At 30.6% G+C, this 13,723-nt stretch overlaps 3 protein-coding genes across 3 annotated transcripts; 2 read left to right on the plus strand and 1 right to left on the minus strand.

Moving 5' to 3' along the window:
• Positions 1–749: 749 nt before the first annotated feature.
• PGO_144390 (hypothetical protein, conserved) lies at positions 750–4,733 on the plus strand (the record flags this gene model as incomplete). Its single annotated transcript, XM_028690429.1, has 1 exon — positions 750–4,733. The coding sequence occupies one exon, from the start codon at positions 750–752 to the stop codon at positions 4,731–4,733; it is 3,984 nt and encodes a 1,327-aa protein (XP_028546230.1).
• Positions 4,734–5,899: 1,166 nt separating this feature from the next.
• Positions 5,900–6,976, minus strand: PGO_144400 (proliferating cell nuclear antigen; the record flags this gene model as incomplete). The annotated part of the gene is made up of 2 exons (XM_028690430.1): positions 5,900–6,515; positions 6,798–6,976. The coding sequence occupies 2 exons, from the start codon at positions 6,974–6,976 to the stop codon at positions 5,900–5,902; spliced, it is 795 nt and encodes a 264-aa protein (XP_028546231.1).
• Positions 6,977–10,990: 4,014 nt separating this feature from the next.
• PGO_144410 (WD domain, G-beta repeat domain containing protein) lies at positions 10,991–12,868 on the plus strand (the record flags this gene model as incomplete). The annotated part of the gene is made up of 1 exon (XM_028690431.1): positions 10,991–12,868. One exon carries the CDS (start codon positions 10,991–10,993, stop codon positions 12,866–12,868), a length of 1,878 nt encoding a protein of 625 aa, XP_028546232.1.
• Positions 12,869–13,723: the final 855 nt, after the last annotated feature.

Here is a 13,723-nt window from a genome sequence, read left to right on the forward strand (position 1 = left end):
AACTCTGTCCTTTCCTTTCCTCTCCTCTCGCTTTGCCTTTCTCTTTTTTTCATTGAGCAGACAAAATTGTTAGGTCAAAGGGGCTCCTAACAATCATGCAAAGTGTTTTTCTTTTGTGAGAAGTGTACTTTTTTTTTTTTTTTTGCACTTATGGTGGAATTCGCTTTAGTAGCCTTTTCTTCCACTTTATTTATTTTTTTTTTTTTTTTTTTTGACGATCCATATTTTTTCACTTTTTTGTGGGAAGTGTTTCATGTTTTATTATTATTATTATTATTTTTTTTTTTTTTAGTAGCTAATCTTATTCTTTTCTTGTATGTATTTTCAAACAATGTCAAATTTAGCTTTCTCGTATATATTCCATACAGATTGAGTTTATCGATTTTTTTTTTTTTTTTTTTTTTTTTCAGTTTTCACTATTTTTATTCAATTTTCCCTTTTTTAACACTTAATCACGATTACTACACAGTGACTACTAAGGTCTCTTTTAAATTAACAAGAGTTAAATTAAAAAAAAATGCCAACATTTGTAAAAGATATAAATGCATTTTATCTTAAAAGAACAGATGCGTGCAAGTACGTGAGAGGAAGGGATAAAAGTAAATGGGCAATTTGCCACATAATATTTTTCCCACGTTAGTTTACTCTCTATCGGAAGTTCCACCAAAACAGAAAATCTTCATCAGTTCGAAATTGGAAGACAACACATGATTTTACACACATACTGCTGAACAATTTGGAACACACGAATGAAGAACTTTCCAAACATGTTACAGAGACGGAGCTACCAGCTTCGTTTGCAGAATAAGTGTAAAGAATGGAGGAATGATGGAGCAGTTTATAAAATAAGAAGCAGGCCTTTAAAGGAAGAGGAGAATGAAAATCATGGGATTAATCAGAGGTATCGAAAAATAACTGTAATTCCATTTGATTCAAATGAAGGAATGGGAGAATATAAAAATATGCCAATTTGTGCAGAAGAATTAAATAATAAGAATAAGAAAGAGATACTTAAGATATACAAATTTGTAAGAAATAAAAATGAAATGAAGAAATTGCCATCCGATTTTTTGGATAATTTATTTTCGTGCACAAAGAAATTTGTTCGGTCCTTTTTACCATATGAATTTGTAAGTATATACAAGACATTAATGATTTTAAAAAGAAATGATAAAGAATTAAATTTACTTCTTCATCAACAGATTAAAAGAATACATTATAATTTTGATGTCACAAGCATAAGTAAGCTTTTCCAAATTTTTACATTTTCTAAATCGAAGCCAGTATATTTAATAAAACTTTTAACTGAGGCATTTTTAAGAAACATGAACAACTCTGTCCAACCATGGAACATAAGGGAACTCATTTCTATATTTTGTTTTTTTAAAATTGATTCTGAGAAACATTTAAAATCTATTTTTCATAAATGCACGCCGTTAATTGCAAAAAATATTTTGAAATTCACTCCAAAGGATGTATGCATTATTTTCTACAGCTGTGTAAAATTGAGGAAACATGACCCCATTTTATCAAATGCAGTTGCAAAGCACGTTATTTTTAAATCGGATTCATTTCACTTCTATCAGCTAGCTATTATTCTCAACTCGTTTGCAAAAATGGGTGAAAAAAATAACAAATTATGCAAAGTGATATGCGAACAAATTAAAAAAAGAATGCGTCAACCATCGATGCCAAACGTTTCAGCTGAGCTGGATAAATCTACAGCTCCTTCAGATGGGGTAGTTGAAATTGATCCTGATGCAACACTCCCGAGGAATTTCTCTAACGTTGATGTACGTTCGAAAGAAGAATGTGATGAATATTCATTGAACGAAAAAAATGGAGTAAAAAACACTTTTGTAGCATTCGAGGGAAAAATTAATACAAATCAAGTACCACAACCTAAAGATATATCAATCATATTGAACGCATTAGTAAAGTTAGAATACTATGATAATGAAACTTTTAACTGTTTGATCCCGTTTATTGTGAATAACACTCCTAGGTTCTCTCCCCAATCATTGAGTAACTTAGTACACGCCTTTTCCCAGATGCAGATAAACAACAAACTCATGATGGACAAACTTGTAAATGAATCTATTTTCAAGATGAAAAAATTTAAAAACATAGAAATGAGTAATTTGGCTAGTTCTCTTATAAGAATAAATAGAAAAGATAAAATTTTGTTTACATACATGATTGACGAATTTTTATATAGAGCAACCATAGGAACTAAGTTTAAAAATTACCATTTTGATATCCGATCTATTCAACAGTTGGCATATTCTTTTAGCAAGGTTGGTTTAAAAGATGAGAAGGTATATACCATTCTGTACAGGTTGTTAATTCGAAAAATTAATGAAATTAATAAAATGGAAAAAAAGGGAATAGTAGCAACTGTTTCTCAGCAGGATCAACAAGACAAAGGTGAACAAATGAACTCAAAACATAAACATCACAGTAATGGAGAATGTAGTGTACAAAATGGTAGCATCATAACAGATCTACCTTGTGTGCTAAAAGGAGAGACAAGTGAACCGCAGTTTGATTTTTTCTGTTTATCTACTTTTATAAATTCTTATGGTAAGACAAAAATGAAACAGAAACAATTTTTCCATTTTATTAGTTACATGATAAGAAAAAAAAAAAAAAAAAATGAGCTATTAACAAATCAGTCATTATGTTGTCTATTATATGGACTTGTGAAATTGCAAGTTGAAGATAAAAAAATTTATCAACTATTGTTGAAGGAAGTTATTGAAAAGATAGACACGATGAAACCATTTCAGGTGATAATTATTCTTTACTCATTTAGTAAAATAAGAATGTATTCACGTATATTTGTGAAAAAATCTGTTCAATTGATTAGTCGAAATATTCATCATTTGAGTCTAGCAGATTTGTCCTTAGCTTGTTATGCTTTGTCAAATTTGCTCTACAGGGATATGATTTTTTTATACAAAATTTATAAAATTATGCTTTTAAATAATTATGAATTTGAAAAAAATAACGTATGTCAGCTTTTTAACGCATTCACAAAATTATGCTTTTTTCACAAACCATTTTACAATTATATTTTTCCAAAAATTGTTGTCTTCATGCACGATTTTGATGAAAAGGAATTAACTAATCTTGTCTTTTCCTTTGTGTATTATTTCCACATGACCAAAATGTATTTCTGCGAGGAGGAAAAAAAAAGAAATAAAATAAAAACAGGCATAACTAGCGGTGCAAGCAAAAGTGGCGATTCAAGCAGAAGTGGCGATGCAGGCATAACTAGCGGTACAAACATTAGCAGAAAAGTAGAGGAGGGAACAGAAGAAAAGGAAGAAGGAACCGAGGCCGAATGGACACCCCGCGTAGGGGAAAATGGTACTTCTCCAATTCTCGATTTGGGCGAGGAAATTGTAAAAGTTCTGAAAAAAAGTGAAGAAGAAAAAAATTATCTACCTGGGGAGGGTGAAAATGAAGAAAAGATATGCACAGGTCAGAAGATTTCCTCAGTAATTTTGAAGAGAAAAAAAAGTGGCACTAATATCATAAGTAATGATATTAGAAACATCAGCGTAGTGGAAATAATGCCGGAAATTTTTTTCAAAAATGAATTAAATATATTCTTCAATCTAATATATTTACTGAACGAAAAATATCGCCAGAAAATTTCCCTAATAAGTATATATCAATTGCAAATTGTTGATTTATACTTAAAAGCATTTTTCCCAACCTATTTTGAATTCCCGGTATACTTAAAAACATTTTTTTTTAAAATTCGAAACGTTAAATTGAAAATTGATGATTATATAATACTGTCCTCGAGGACTCATAGAAATGTTTCAAGATTTCTCAGCTTAGTTGGAATTGCACACAGAAGTGAAGTTCAGTTTGGACCATACCAACTAGATATAGTAGTAGACTTTTTACAAAATAAAAAAAAAATGTATGAATTTTATTCCTATGGAGAGATTAAAAATACAAAAGAAGAATCCAATATGAATATAATTTATAAAACGAAAAGGTTAGAACAGGAAGATGTAATTGCACCACGTAACGAATCAGAAGAACAAAGGAAACTTAACATTTTGCAGAAAACAATAAACAAAAATATTTTAATTGAAGTAGATGGTTTATCTCATTTTTATAAAGAAAGTCATAGTAGGACTATGAATTCAATTATAAAAAATTTCATTTTAAAAAAATTTGGATGGTATATAATACATGTACCTTTCCAAGAATGGAATCAATGTTTTGATTTTAAGAGAAAACTTCTATATGCCATTCAAATTCTGAGACACATTTTGCGTATTAACAAAGATCATATTTCTGTAAAGGATTTTATTCATCTCATGAAAAATTCAGAGAAGGAGAAATACAAATCTTTTTCACACAACTTTGAAAAGGTTTCAATGAACCAAGTGGTTGTAGATAATGGCATGCTTTACCAAACGGATACTATATCAGGTGGTGCACGAGAAAATGCAGAAATGGATTGCCATAGTAGTAACAACGGAGGAGAAATGAGAAGTAGGACAGACCATTTGGCTCTTCAAGATGAACAATGTGAACCCAACTTTTACACAATCAGCGAAGAAAAGTTATTCATCAACCAGACAAAAAATAAAAGCAGCTATCAAAAGAAATTAATGAAAAAGATGCGACAAGATGAGAAGTTAAAGTATGATTTTAACTTATCATGCAGGGTAAGAAATTATTCTATAGAAACACAAAAAGAGTAATAAGTTTTATACTTTGGTTGTGAATATATTACCATTGACATGTGTGCTCGTATGGTATACCCATATTATAGTTTTTTTTTTTTTTTTTTTTTTTTCTCTTCGATTCTCTATTTTGAAACTTACAAAGGGATGAAGTAAATTACTCATTCCCTCTTTTCATTTAAAAAAGTGACCAATTTATTTTTGCCAATTTTCATAATTTTGTGGCCTTCGATGTGAAGGATGTGGGGGAGGAGCTGATGTCACATGGTTCTCCTTTCCACAACCCATAATTAAGTGGATCATAATTTGTAAGCACCGAATGGTACCCTTTTTGCACCACTTTGAAGCTTTTACTTTCTTTTAAAATAGAAAATTATTATATGATGTATGATGCGCTAACTAAAGTTCAGGTGGAAGTACGGGGTGCCTAATCGTGCAGGTTGTTACACGTTTCGCAAGCAAGGTATGTACATGTATGTACCTATGTCTATGTATACTTACATACATGTGCATATATATATGTATATATATATATATTTTAGTGCGTACTTCTCCAAATGGGACACTTTGAATTTATAAAAGTGTTTTTTATTTTTATTTTATTTTTATTTTATTTTTATTTTATTTTTATTTTATTTTATTTTTTTTACTTCTCTTGCCACTTTTCCCCTCGAAGCTGAGACCTATGCATAAATAAAAAAAATTTTTTACTTGAAACGAGTGTCACTTTAATTAAGGGCTCGTGTTAAATATTGGCAGCTATTTGTTGTATGCTTTGGGGAAGAGGATATGTGAAAAAGATACTTTTCATCAGTGTTTTCTATTTTGAATTTTTGTTATAGTTCCCAAGTTTTCATTGATACACCCACCCCTCTCAAAAAAGAAAAAAAAAAAAAAAAAAGGGTGAGGGGATGGATGCAAGAAATGAGCTATTATTTATTTTAATGAACAACAATTACTTCATTCTTTCTGTGCATCTTAGGGATGATTCTGATATGTTACATATTAAGTGACGGGAGGGGAAACAATCGTTACATCCATTTTTGCTATGCCTCTTCACCACTTCACCACTTCTCCACTTCACCACTTCTCCACTTCACCACTTCTCCACTTCACCACTTCTCCACTTCACCACTTCTCCACTTCACCACTTCTCCACTTCACCACTTCACCACTTCACCACTTCAGTACTCGCCAATTTTGGGTGCCAAGAAAAAGGTCAGGTGAGAGCTTTCCTGCAAATCCGTTAGTGATTGCTTGAAGTTAAATCTAATGGAAACTGGTATATTTGGGGAGAGGGAAATGTAGACCTCATCGGATAAGGAGGAAGCTCGTGAAAACATAACTAAATATCTCGTGGCAAATTCTTGAGAGACAGATTTGGAACAAGTGATAGAAACGTCGGGCATATCATTTGTAAACTGTTTTGTCACTTTTATATCAGCACCTGTTGTGCTTAAAATCATGGTATCTTTTTTCATTGATATGGACACATTATCACCAATTGAATTCAAATATTTTGTAAATTCTTGGAATTTTTTGGACTTCATTGTACATTGGCAATGATATTCAGATTGTGGAATTTCTAAATGCTCCTTTTGTGTATTAATTAATTTTACCTGAATTTCAAGGAAGTCTTCTGAATTTGATTGTTCCTCTTCGTCTATAATTCCGATATTTAAAACAGCTTCATTTTCATTATCTTCTTTAAAAAGAAAAACTGTGGATTTTTCTTTAATTACTGATAATATTTTTAGCATAAAGTTGATGCTTATACCGAGGACACAATTTTTATCACATCTGAAAAAAAAAAAAAAAAAAAAAAACAAAAAAGGGAAAGGGGAAAGGGGAATAATCAAGAAGATTTAAAAAAAAAAAATAAAAATAAAAAAATATGAACAGTTCAGGTAAAAATGTCAACACAATTGGAGGCATGTAAAATAATGTGCATAAAATAAAATTCAGTAAATATGTGCAGACAAACAAGCTAGCTAAATAGGGTCAGGTAAAAATGACAAATGTGATTGCTTAGGGAGAAAAAAAAAAAAAAAAAAAAAAAAAAAAAATATGAACAGTTCAAACCTGTAATGTTGAAAAAAATCGGACAAAATATTTAAATCCACCAAAGATACATGGCTACAGTCCATTGATTGCATCTTAATTCCATTTTCATAACATTCTAAGTTTACTTCTGTGCAAATATCTTTCAGGGTTTCAAACAGTTTTTTAAAAAACTGACCATCTATTCTGCATTCAAACATAATTGCGACGCTTGTGCGGGAATATTCTGCAGTGTTCAGTCGTCTTGTGTGTGTGTTTATCCGGTTATGTATTCGTGTTTATCCTGTTATGTATCCGTGTTTATCCTGTTATGTATTCGTGTTTATCCTGTCCTTTCTTTGTTTTAATCCCGTCTTGCGTGTGTTTTCAGGATTTTGCACTTGATCACTTCTTTATGCACAGATGTGTGTTTTATAAAAACCCTATCCAATTCATGCAAAACTTTTTACGTTAGCAGATCATAAGGTGTGGTGAAGAATTAGCGAACTTAATATAACATGACCTACGTAGGTAAATGAGGTACATGTAGTAAATATAGTAAACGTGGTAAATGTGGTAAATGTGGTAAATGTGATAAATATGGTAAATATGGTAAATGTGATAAATATGGTAAATATTGTAAATGTGATAAATGTGTGTGTGTGTGTGTGTGTGTGGTGAAAGGGGTATTTATATGTCGCGCATGAGGTAAAAGTTATGTAAAATATAATTAAAATACATTTAACACAATAGAAAAAAAAAAGAAAAAAAAGATATTCATTAAATTTCATAAAATAGGAACTAAAAGGAAAAAAAATTATGCCAAGAAATTCTGTTTTCATTACTTTAAAAATGTAATGTGAAATCAAAAGGGTTAATAACATATAAAAACTGGGAGAAAGGAATTTTTTCTTTTCTTTTTTTTTTTCTCAGTAAAGGTTTCCCATAACTCTTATGAATGATTTTCTGAAACTTATTAGCCAAATATGTTTGTTAGATCCACTGTACTAAACTATTAATTTTTAAAAAATGAGAAAAAAAAAAAAATTATTACTTTTCAAGAATTCTGAAAATGCATATTTGAATCAATTTTTATCTCCTAGTGGAGGGGGTGTGGTAGCAAATGTTAGAAAAAAAAAAAAAAAAAAAAAAAAAAAAAAAAAAAAAGATACATAGATATATAGATAGATGGATAGAAAAAATAACTTCCATATAATTTTTCCTTATCGAAAATGCACCAAGGTGAAAAAGTGTACCTGCTGGGAGAACAAACCCTTAGTCATTAGTGACACATATAGCATCCAAGTAGCGTCATGCCAGATGAACTTATGATAAGATATATTCAGGAGATTATGTCCATACTGTGTTGCTTATACCTACCACATCTACTTTGTTAGATGTTGATACTGTTTCTCTGGCAATCGTTTTTTCTCCTATTTGTACGAAAAAAAATTGTCAAAATGAACAATTGCGTTTGCACTTTGTCATACTGTGGTTACACACAAGAAAATTTGCGGAGATATATATTTTGAATGATGTCTAAGTTTTCTGCCGAATCCATTTCTGTGCAGAAATAGAGAGCTCGAAAGAGAGAAAAAAAAAATAAATAAATACGAAAAAAAAGAAGTACAAAAAAAAAAAGAAGTGCGAAAAAAAAAGAAGTACGAAAAAAAAAAGGAGTACGAAAAAAAAAGGAGTACGAAAAAAAAAAAAGAAAAAATGTAATAACGATGCAGTTTCTGATATTACTAAAAATTATCACTACTTGTGATGAAGAAAAATATGTGAGCACTGTAATCTGCAGGAAATGAAAACTTAGCATCTAGATGACATGCATATTTTGTGGTAATTTTTTTTTTTTTTTTTTTTTTTTTTTTATATCCCAATCTTGAAGGGATTAATTATTTTCCAATTGATTCACTAAAAGATAGATTTTATTCTTTGGGATATATTTCTTAGGATTCAGTAAACTATTGGAAAGGTGATGAATTGGATTGCTGATTAGTTTATGGAAATGGTTATAGACTTGTCTGAACGAGCATATCTAGGTGGTGGCCGTGGCTTTACATGTATATAGGTATAAGTTCCATAGAGAGGGGGTAAAGGGGCTAAATAAAACATGACCCATTCTCATATAGGAATTTAAGATAATTCCATGTTCTGCTTTATCCTATATCATATTGCATGAGCATATCGTTCGGTTGTTACACCTGTGTCTGTCTGTCTCTGGTCTCTCTCTCTCGCTCTGTCTATCTGTCTGTCTGTCTGAGTGAGTGAGTGCGTGCGTGTGATGAATAACCCTGGATAACCTGATCAGAGTGTAATCAAGTTCTTAGGACAACCCTCTTATGTTATTCGTGCACATGTTTATATACGTATATATGAGTACATGTATTTTTTTTTTTTTTTTTTGATATAATAAAAGGCTTTCATTATTCGTCATTTCTTGCGCATTCTACTTTGAATTTTTTTCACTTCGAGATTTTTCCATTTTGAACCCCTCCAACACATTCATAAGAGGAGACAAGTGAAGAAAATAAGCACACATTTCGAGCATCCGAAACGAATAACAGGAAACAAGTGTATTGACCAATTTGCATGTGCAGTTACAAAGCCTGTATTTAAATTTTGTATTTTCTTTATTGGATTGATCTAATGGAAAATAGTCTAAAAGGGAAGAGTCAACAAAATTTGTGCGAAAATGTAAGCCCACATCCACCTCCCCCACATTCCTTACCCGCAAAGAGAAAAAAAAAAAAAAATTAAACACCTTTTCTTCTCTTTTAACTTAGATATATGAACAAACGTAAATATGTAAAAGATATATAACGTAGCAAAAATTTATAAATTTAGTATAATCGATTAGTGATACAAAAAAAAAAAAAAAAAAAAAAAAAAAAAAAAAAAAAAAAAAAAAAAAAAAAAAGGAAGTAAGGCAACATCAATCTCCTTCTCTCTTCCTCCCTAGTTATATCTTTATCGTTGAAATAAAAAAAACAGAATTCCATTTGTGTTAACTTACCCCCTTATCGCCTAATCCCCTTATTGTGTTTTTCCATAATGGAAAATACAACATCTCAACACAATCAATAAGAGAGAAAAAAAAAAAAAAAAAAAAAAAAAGCCTTAATAATTCAACAGAGTGAGGAAGAAGGGCATATAGATTTAGCTGTATTTTCTACTTCGACCGATTATTATCTCATAAGATTTGATACTTATGTAAACGTGCATATAACGACATCAATGTAAACACAAATAATGTACAAATTAAAGAAAAGAAAAAAAAAAAAAAAAAAAATTAAATAAATAAACAAACAAATAAATAAAAAACAAAAATAAAATAAATTAACAAACAAATAAATCTTCTCTCAAATAGCACCAACAGATTTAGCTGAATTCCAAATTGGGACGAAAAGAAAAACGATTGATAACCTTTTCCTGATTATCAATCCTGACATGCCTCCTTAAAAAACACCAAATTTTTACGCTGAGATGAACAATCTTTTTTGCAACAAAAAAAAAAAAAAAAAAACGCAAAAAAAGCACGAAAAAAAAACAGGAAGAATAACAATTTTGTGCATATTTCCCTCACCCCCCACCCCCAAAAAAAAAAAAAACCGCAAAAGTTACAGAACATTTGAACGTAAAAAAAAATTAAAATAAAATATAAAAGAAAATATCGCAGCAAATGCCAAAGCAAAAAAAAAAAATACATAGAGATATAAGCAGCTTGAGTTTAATTTTTTTTCGAAACATTTGCGTGGACCTAGACCAATTTTACAACAAGTTTCAACAAATTAAAAATTAGAAAAAAAAAAAAAAATTTCTAAACATTCTATTTACTTGATTTTAAAAAAGGTGAAATTTTCAAAGCCAGCCCTGGGGTATTACTGGAGAAATGGAATAAATAACGATATTGCATATATTATATTTTGGAGGATACAATTGACTCGTCACATTTCAAACTTTTTCGCAATAACTTTTGCTTACAGCTGTTTATATAAAAATTGGGAACTAGAGAAAAAGGTATGGAGAGGCACAGAACGTCCAAAAATTTTTGACCTATACTTTTTGCCTTTATGAATTCATTAAGCTGTTGAGCCTTACACCATATTCATACATCTGCTTAAACCTGCGAAGTATTAACACATCCGTTGAAACCTGTGTAAGTGCATCGGGCATATATATATATATATATATAACCTCCATCTTGTGAACGGATGTATGGTGGAAAAATGAAATTCAACAAGAGGAAGAAATTCTTTAAAATAAAAAAAAATAACCATGGTAATAAGAAAAAGGAGGAGGTTTATGATTCTGAAGTAGAATCCGATGACATACTGACATCTGATGCTTCTGAAGGTAGGAACAAACAGATGAGTGCAAAAAAAAAGAAAAGACATCATGCACTATCAACTGAAAGGAGTAGTAACAGATCAGATGAAGATGCAACAGATAATAGTGACGACTCAAATGGAGACGAAAATGATGAAAATGTTTTCAACAACCCAGAGGAAAGGAAAATATATCTAGCGAAAAAATACCTGAGAGATATGGGCGTTAAAAGTAGTGATGATAATGAATCCCATGATGAATCTTCTGCTAGCAGAGATGATGAAAAGAAATCCGAATCCAATTTTAGTGAGAATATTTCTTCCTTTGAAAATGACGAAGAGAGGGAAAAAATTAACAAAATGATAATGGAAAGGGAGAAGAAAAAAAGTAGGAAAGTTCTTTTAAATTTGGGAAATAGGATAAAAGTATTTCATGACGATAAATTGTCTTCCAATATGGTGTATAAGAAAGTGCCAAATTTTATGAACAGTTCAGGTAAAAACGCAGGAAATGATGAAAATGTGTTTTTTTTCCGAGGACACAAAAAAAGCGTTACTTGCGTGGCATGTCCTGATTTTAATTTGTCATTTTTTGATTATTATGATTACGATTTTGGAATTATAGATAGTTATGAGAATAGTAATACATATGCTGGGTACAACAACGGGAAGTTTTATAAACAGGATGATCATACTTGTGGCAAGCAGGATGCTTTTGGCACTCACGATACTAATGGCACACAGGGTGATGATTCCTGGAGTGCAGACAAGTCTTCTTATAAGAACATTGAGAGTATTATGGAACCGAAGGTTTTTGAAAATGTGTCTGTGAGCAGAGTGTACACTGGTGGAAAAGACGCTAGTATCATTGAATGGGACATAATGAGAGGAGATAAAATCCATATTTATAAAGGAAATCGAAGTTCATTCAAAGAATTTGGAAACAGAAATGGAATAAGTCATTTCAAAAGTGTAATGGATATTTATTGCGATAAATTTAATTCTTTCTTTATATCTGTTGGATCGGACAATTTAATAAATATATGGGATAACAGAATAAAAAGAGCATGCACAAATTCAATTGTAGGTCATAAAAATGTCATAAGTGCAATTACAGGAAGTAATGAAAATACGGATGAATTAAATATGGAACATAATTTTTTTACATGTTCATATGATAAAACAATTAAATTATGGGATTTGAGATTTTTTGATAAATGTTTAAATACATATTTAGGACATACCAATAACATTTTAAGTATGAATTCATTAAATGGAAACAAATTAGTTACAAGTGCAAGTGATTATACCCTACGTTTTTGGAATACAAAAAATGATAATCATATATTATTTAATTTGAATTATGAAATTATAGAGTCCTGTTGTACTCTTAATAATAAAATATTTATTTCTGGAACGTTTTCTGGTCATATCTATATTTTTACTTCATCTTATAAAAAACCTATTTGTGTTTACAAAAATGCACACAATACATGTGCAGTAACAGCACTTGTTAGTATCCCTTTTTCGAATATTTTTATTTCTGGATCGTATGATGGTTATGTGAATTTTTGGCAGTATAAAAGTCTTAGCAAAATAACAGCTACTATTCAAAAAATTCTGACTGTTCAGGTATATGGTACTGTAAATAAATTTTCCTTTGCACACAATTATGCCTATTTGTTTGTGGCTGTTGGGGATGAGATGAAGCATGGCAAGTGGATTAGGACAAAGAACAAAAATGGGGTGGCTGTTATTCCGCTTCGCTTTTTGTCCTAATTTTTTTTTTTTTTTTTTTTTTTTTTTGCACACAAAAATGGCTACCTCTCCAGCAATAACCGTTTCACATATCGATGCATATATGATTGCACCTCTCCGTGTAACTGTTCCATATTACACAACACCCATTTGACCACTTACATTTTCCCAATTTTTAAAAAAGAAAAATATATGATTTGTTTAATCCGTTGTAGCTGAACATTTGTTTTTCCTCCTTTCCCGTTATTTGTACACTCCAGCTAGCTATTTGCATTTGACAATCAGCTTAAATCGTTTGAGAAAACTGATTAAAGGTTTGATGTGTGGGTAAGGTGGGGGGTGGAGGGAAACATGTCCTCTCTTCATTTTAGGAAGCTGAATATTCGTGTCCCATTTTTGGAGGTGTTTTAATTTATGCCTCAATGCGTGTTTATCGGGTATTTTTGTCGTTATAGCAGTTTTCATGAATTGTCATTCATTTTATTTGAGAAATATTCTCGTTCTCTTTCTTAATATGTGTCCCACTATGTGGTATACGTTAATGTTCTATAATATATTTTCACTCACTCATTCGTTCGTTCATTCGTTCGTTCGTTCGTTCGTTCGTTCATTCGTTCATTCGTTCGTTCGTTCGTTCATTTGTTCATTCGTTCATTCGTTCGTTCATTTGTTCATTCGTTCATTCGTTCATTCGTTCGTTCATTTGTTCATTCGTTCATTCGTTCATTCGTTCGTTCATTTGTTCAACTTTTTTTTTTTTTTTTTTTTCTTATTTATACTTAAAAATGTGATTAATCTTTTCTCCCTGAAAAGGAAAAGACATGCTACACACTTAAAATGTATACATAATTATGTTGTGGCAGGGGAATAAGAAAA

Source organism: Plasmodium gonderi (genome assembly GCF_002157705.1).
Source record: "Plasmodium gonderi DNA, contig: Chr14, whole genome shotgun sequence".
NCBI classification, from domain to species: Eukaryota; Apicomplexa; class Aconoidasida; order Haemosporida; family Plasmodiidae; genus Plasmodium; species Plasmodium gonderi.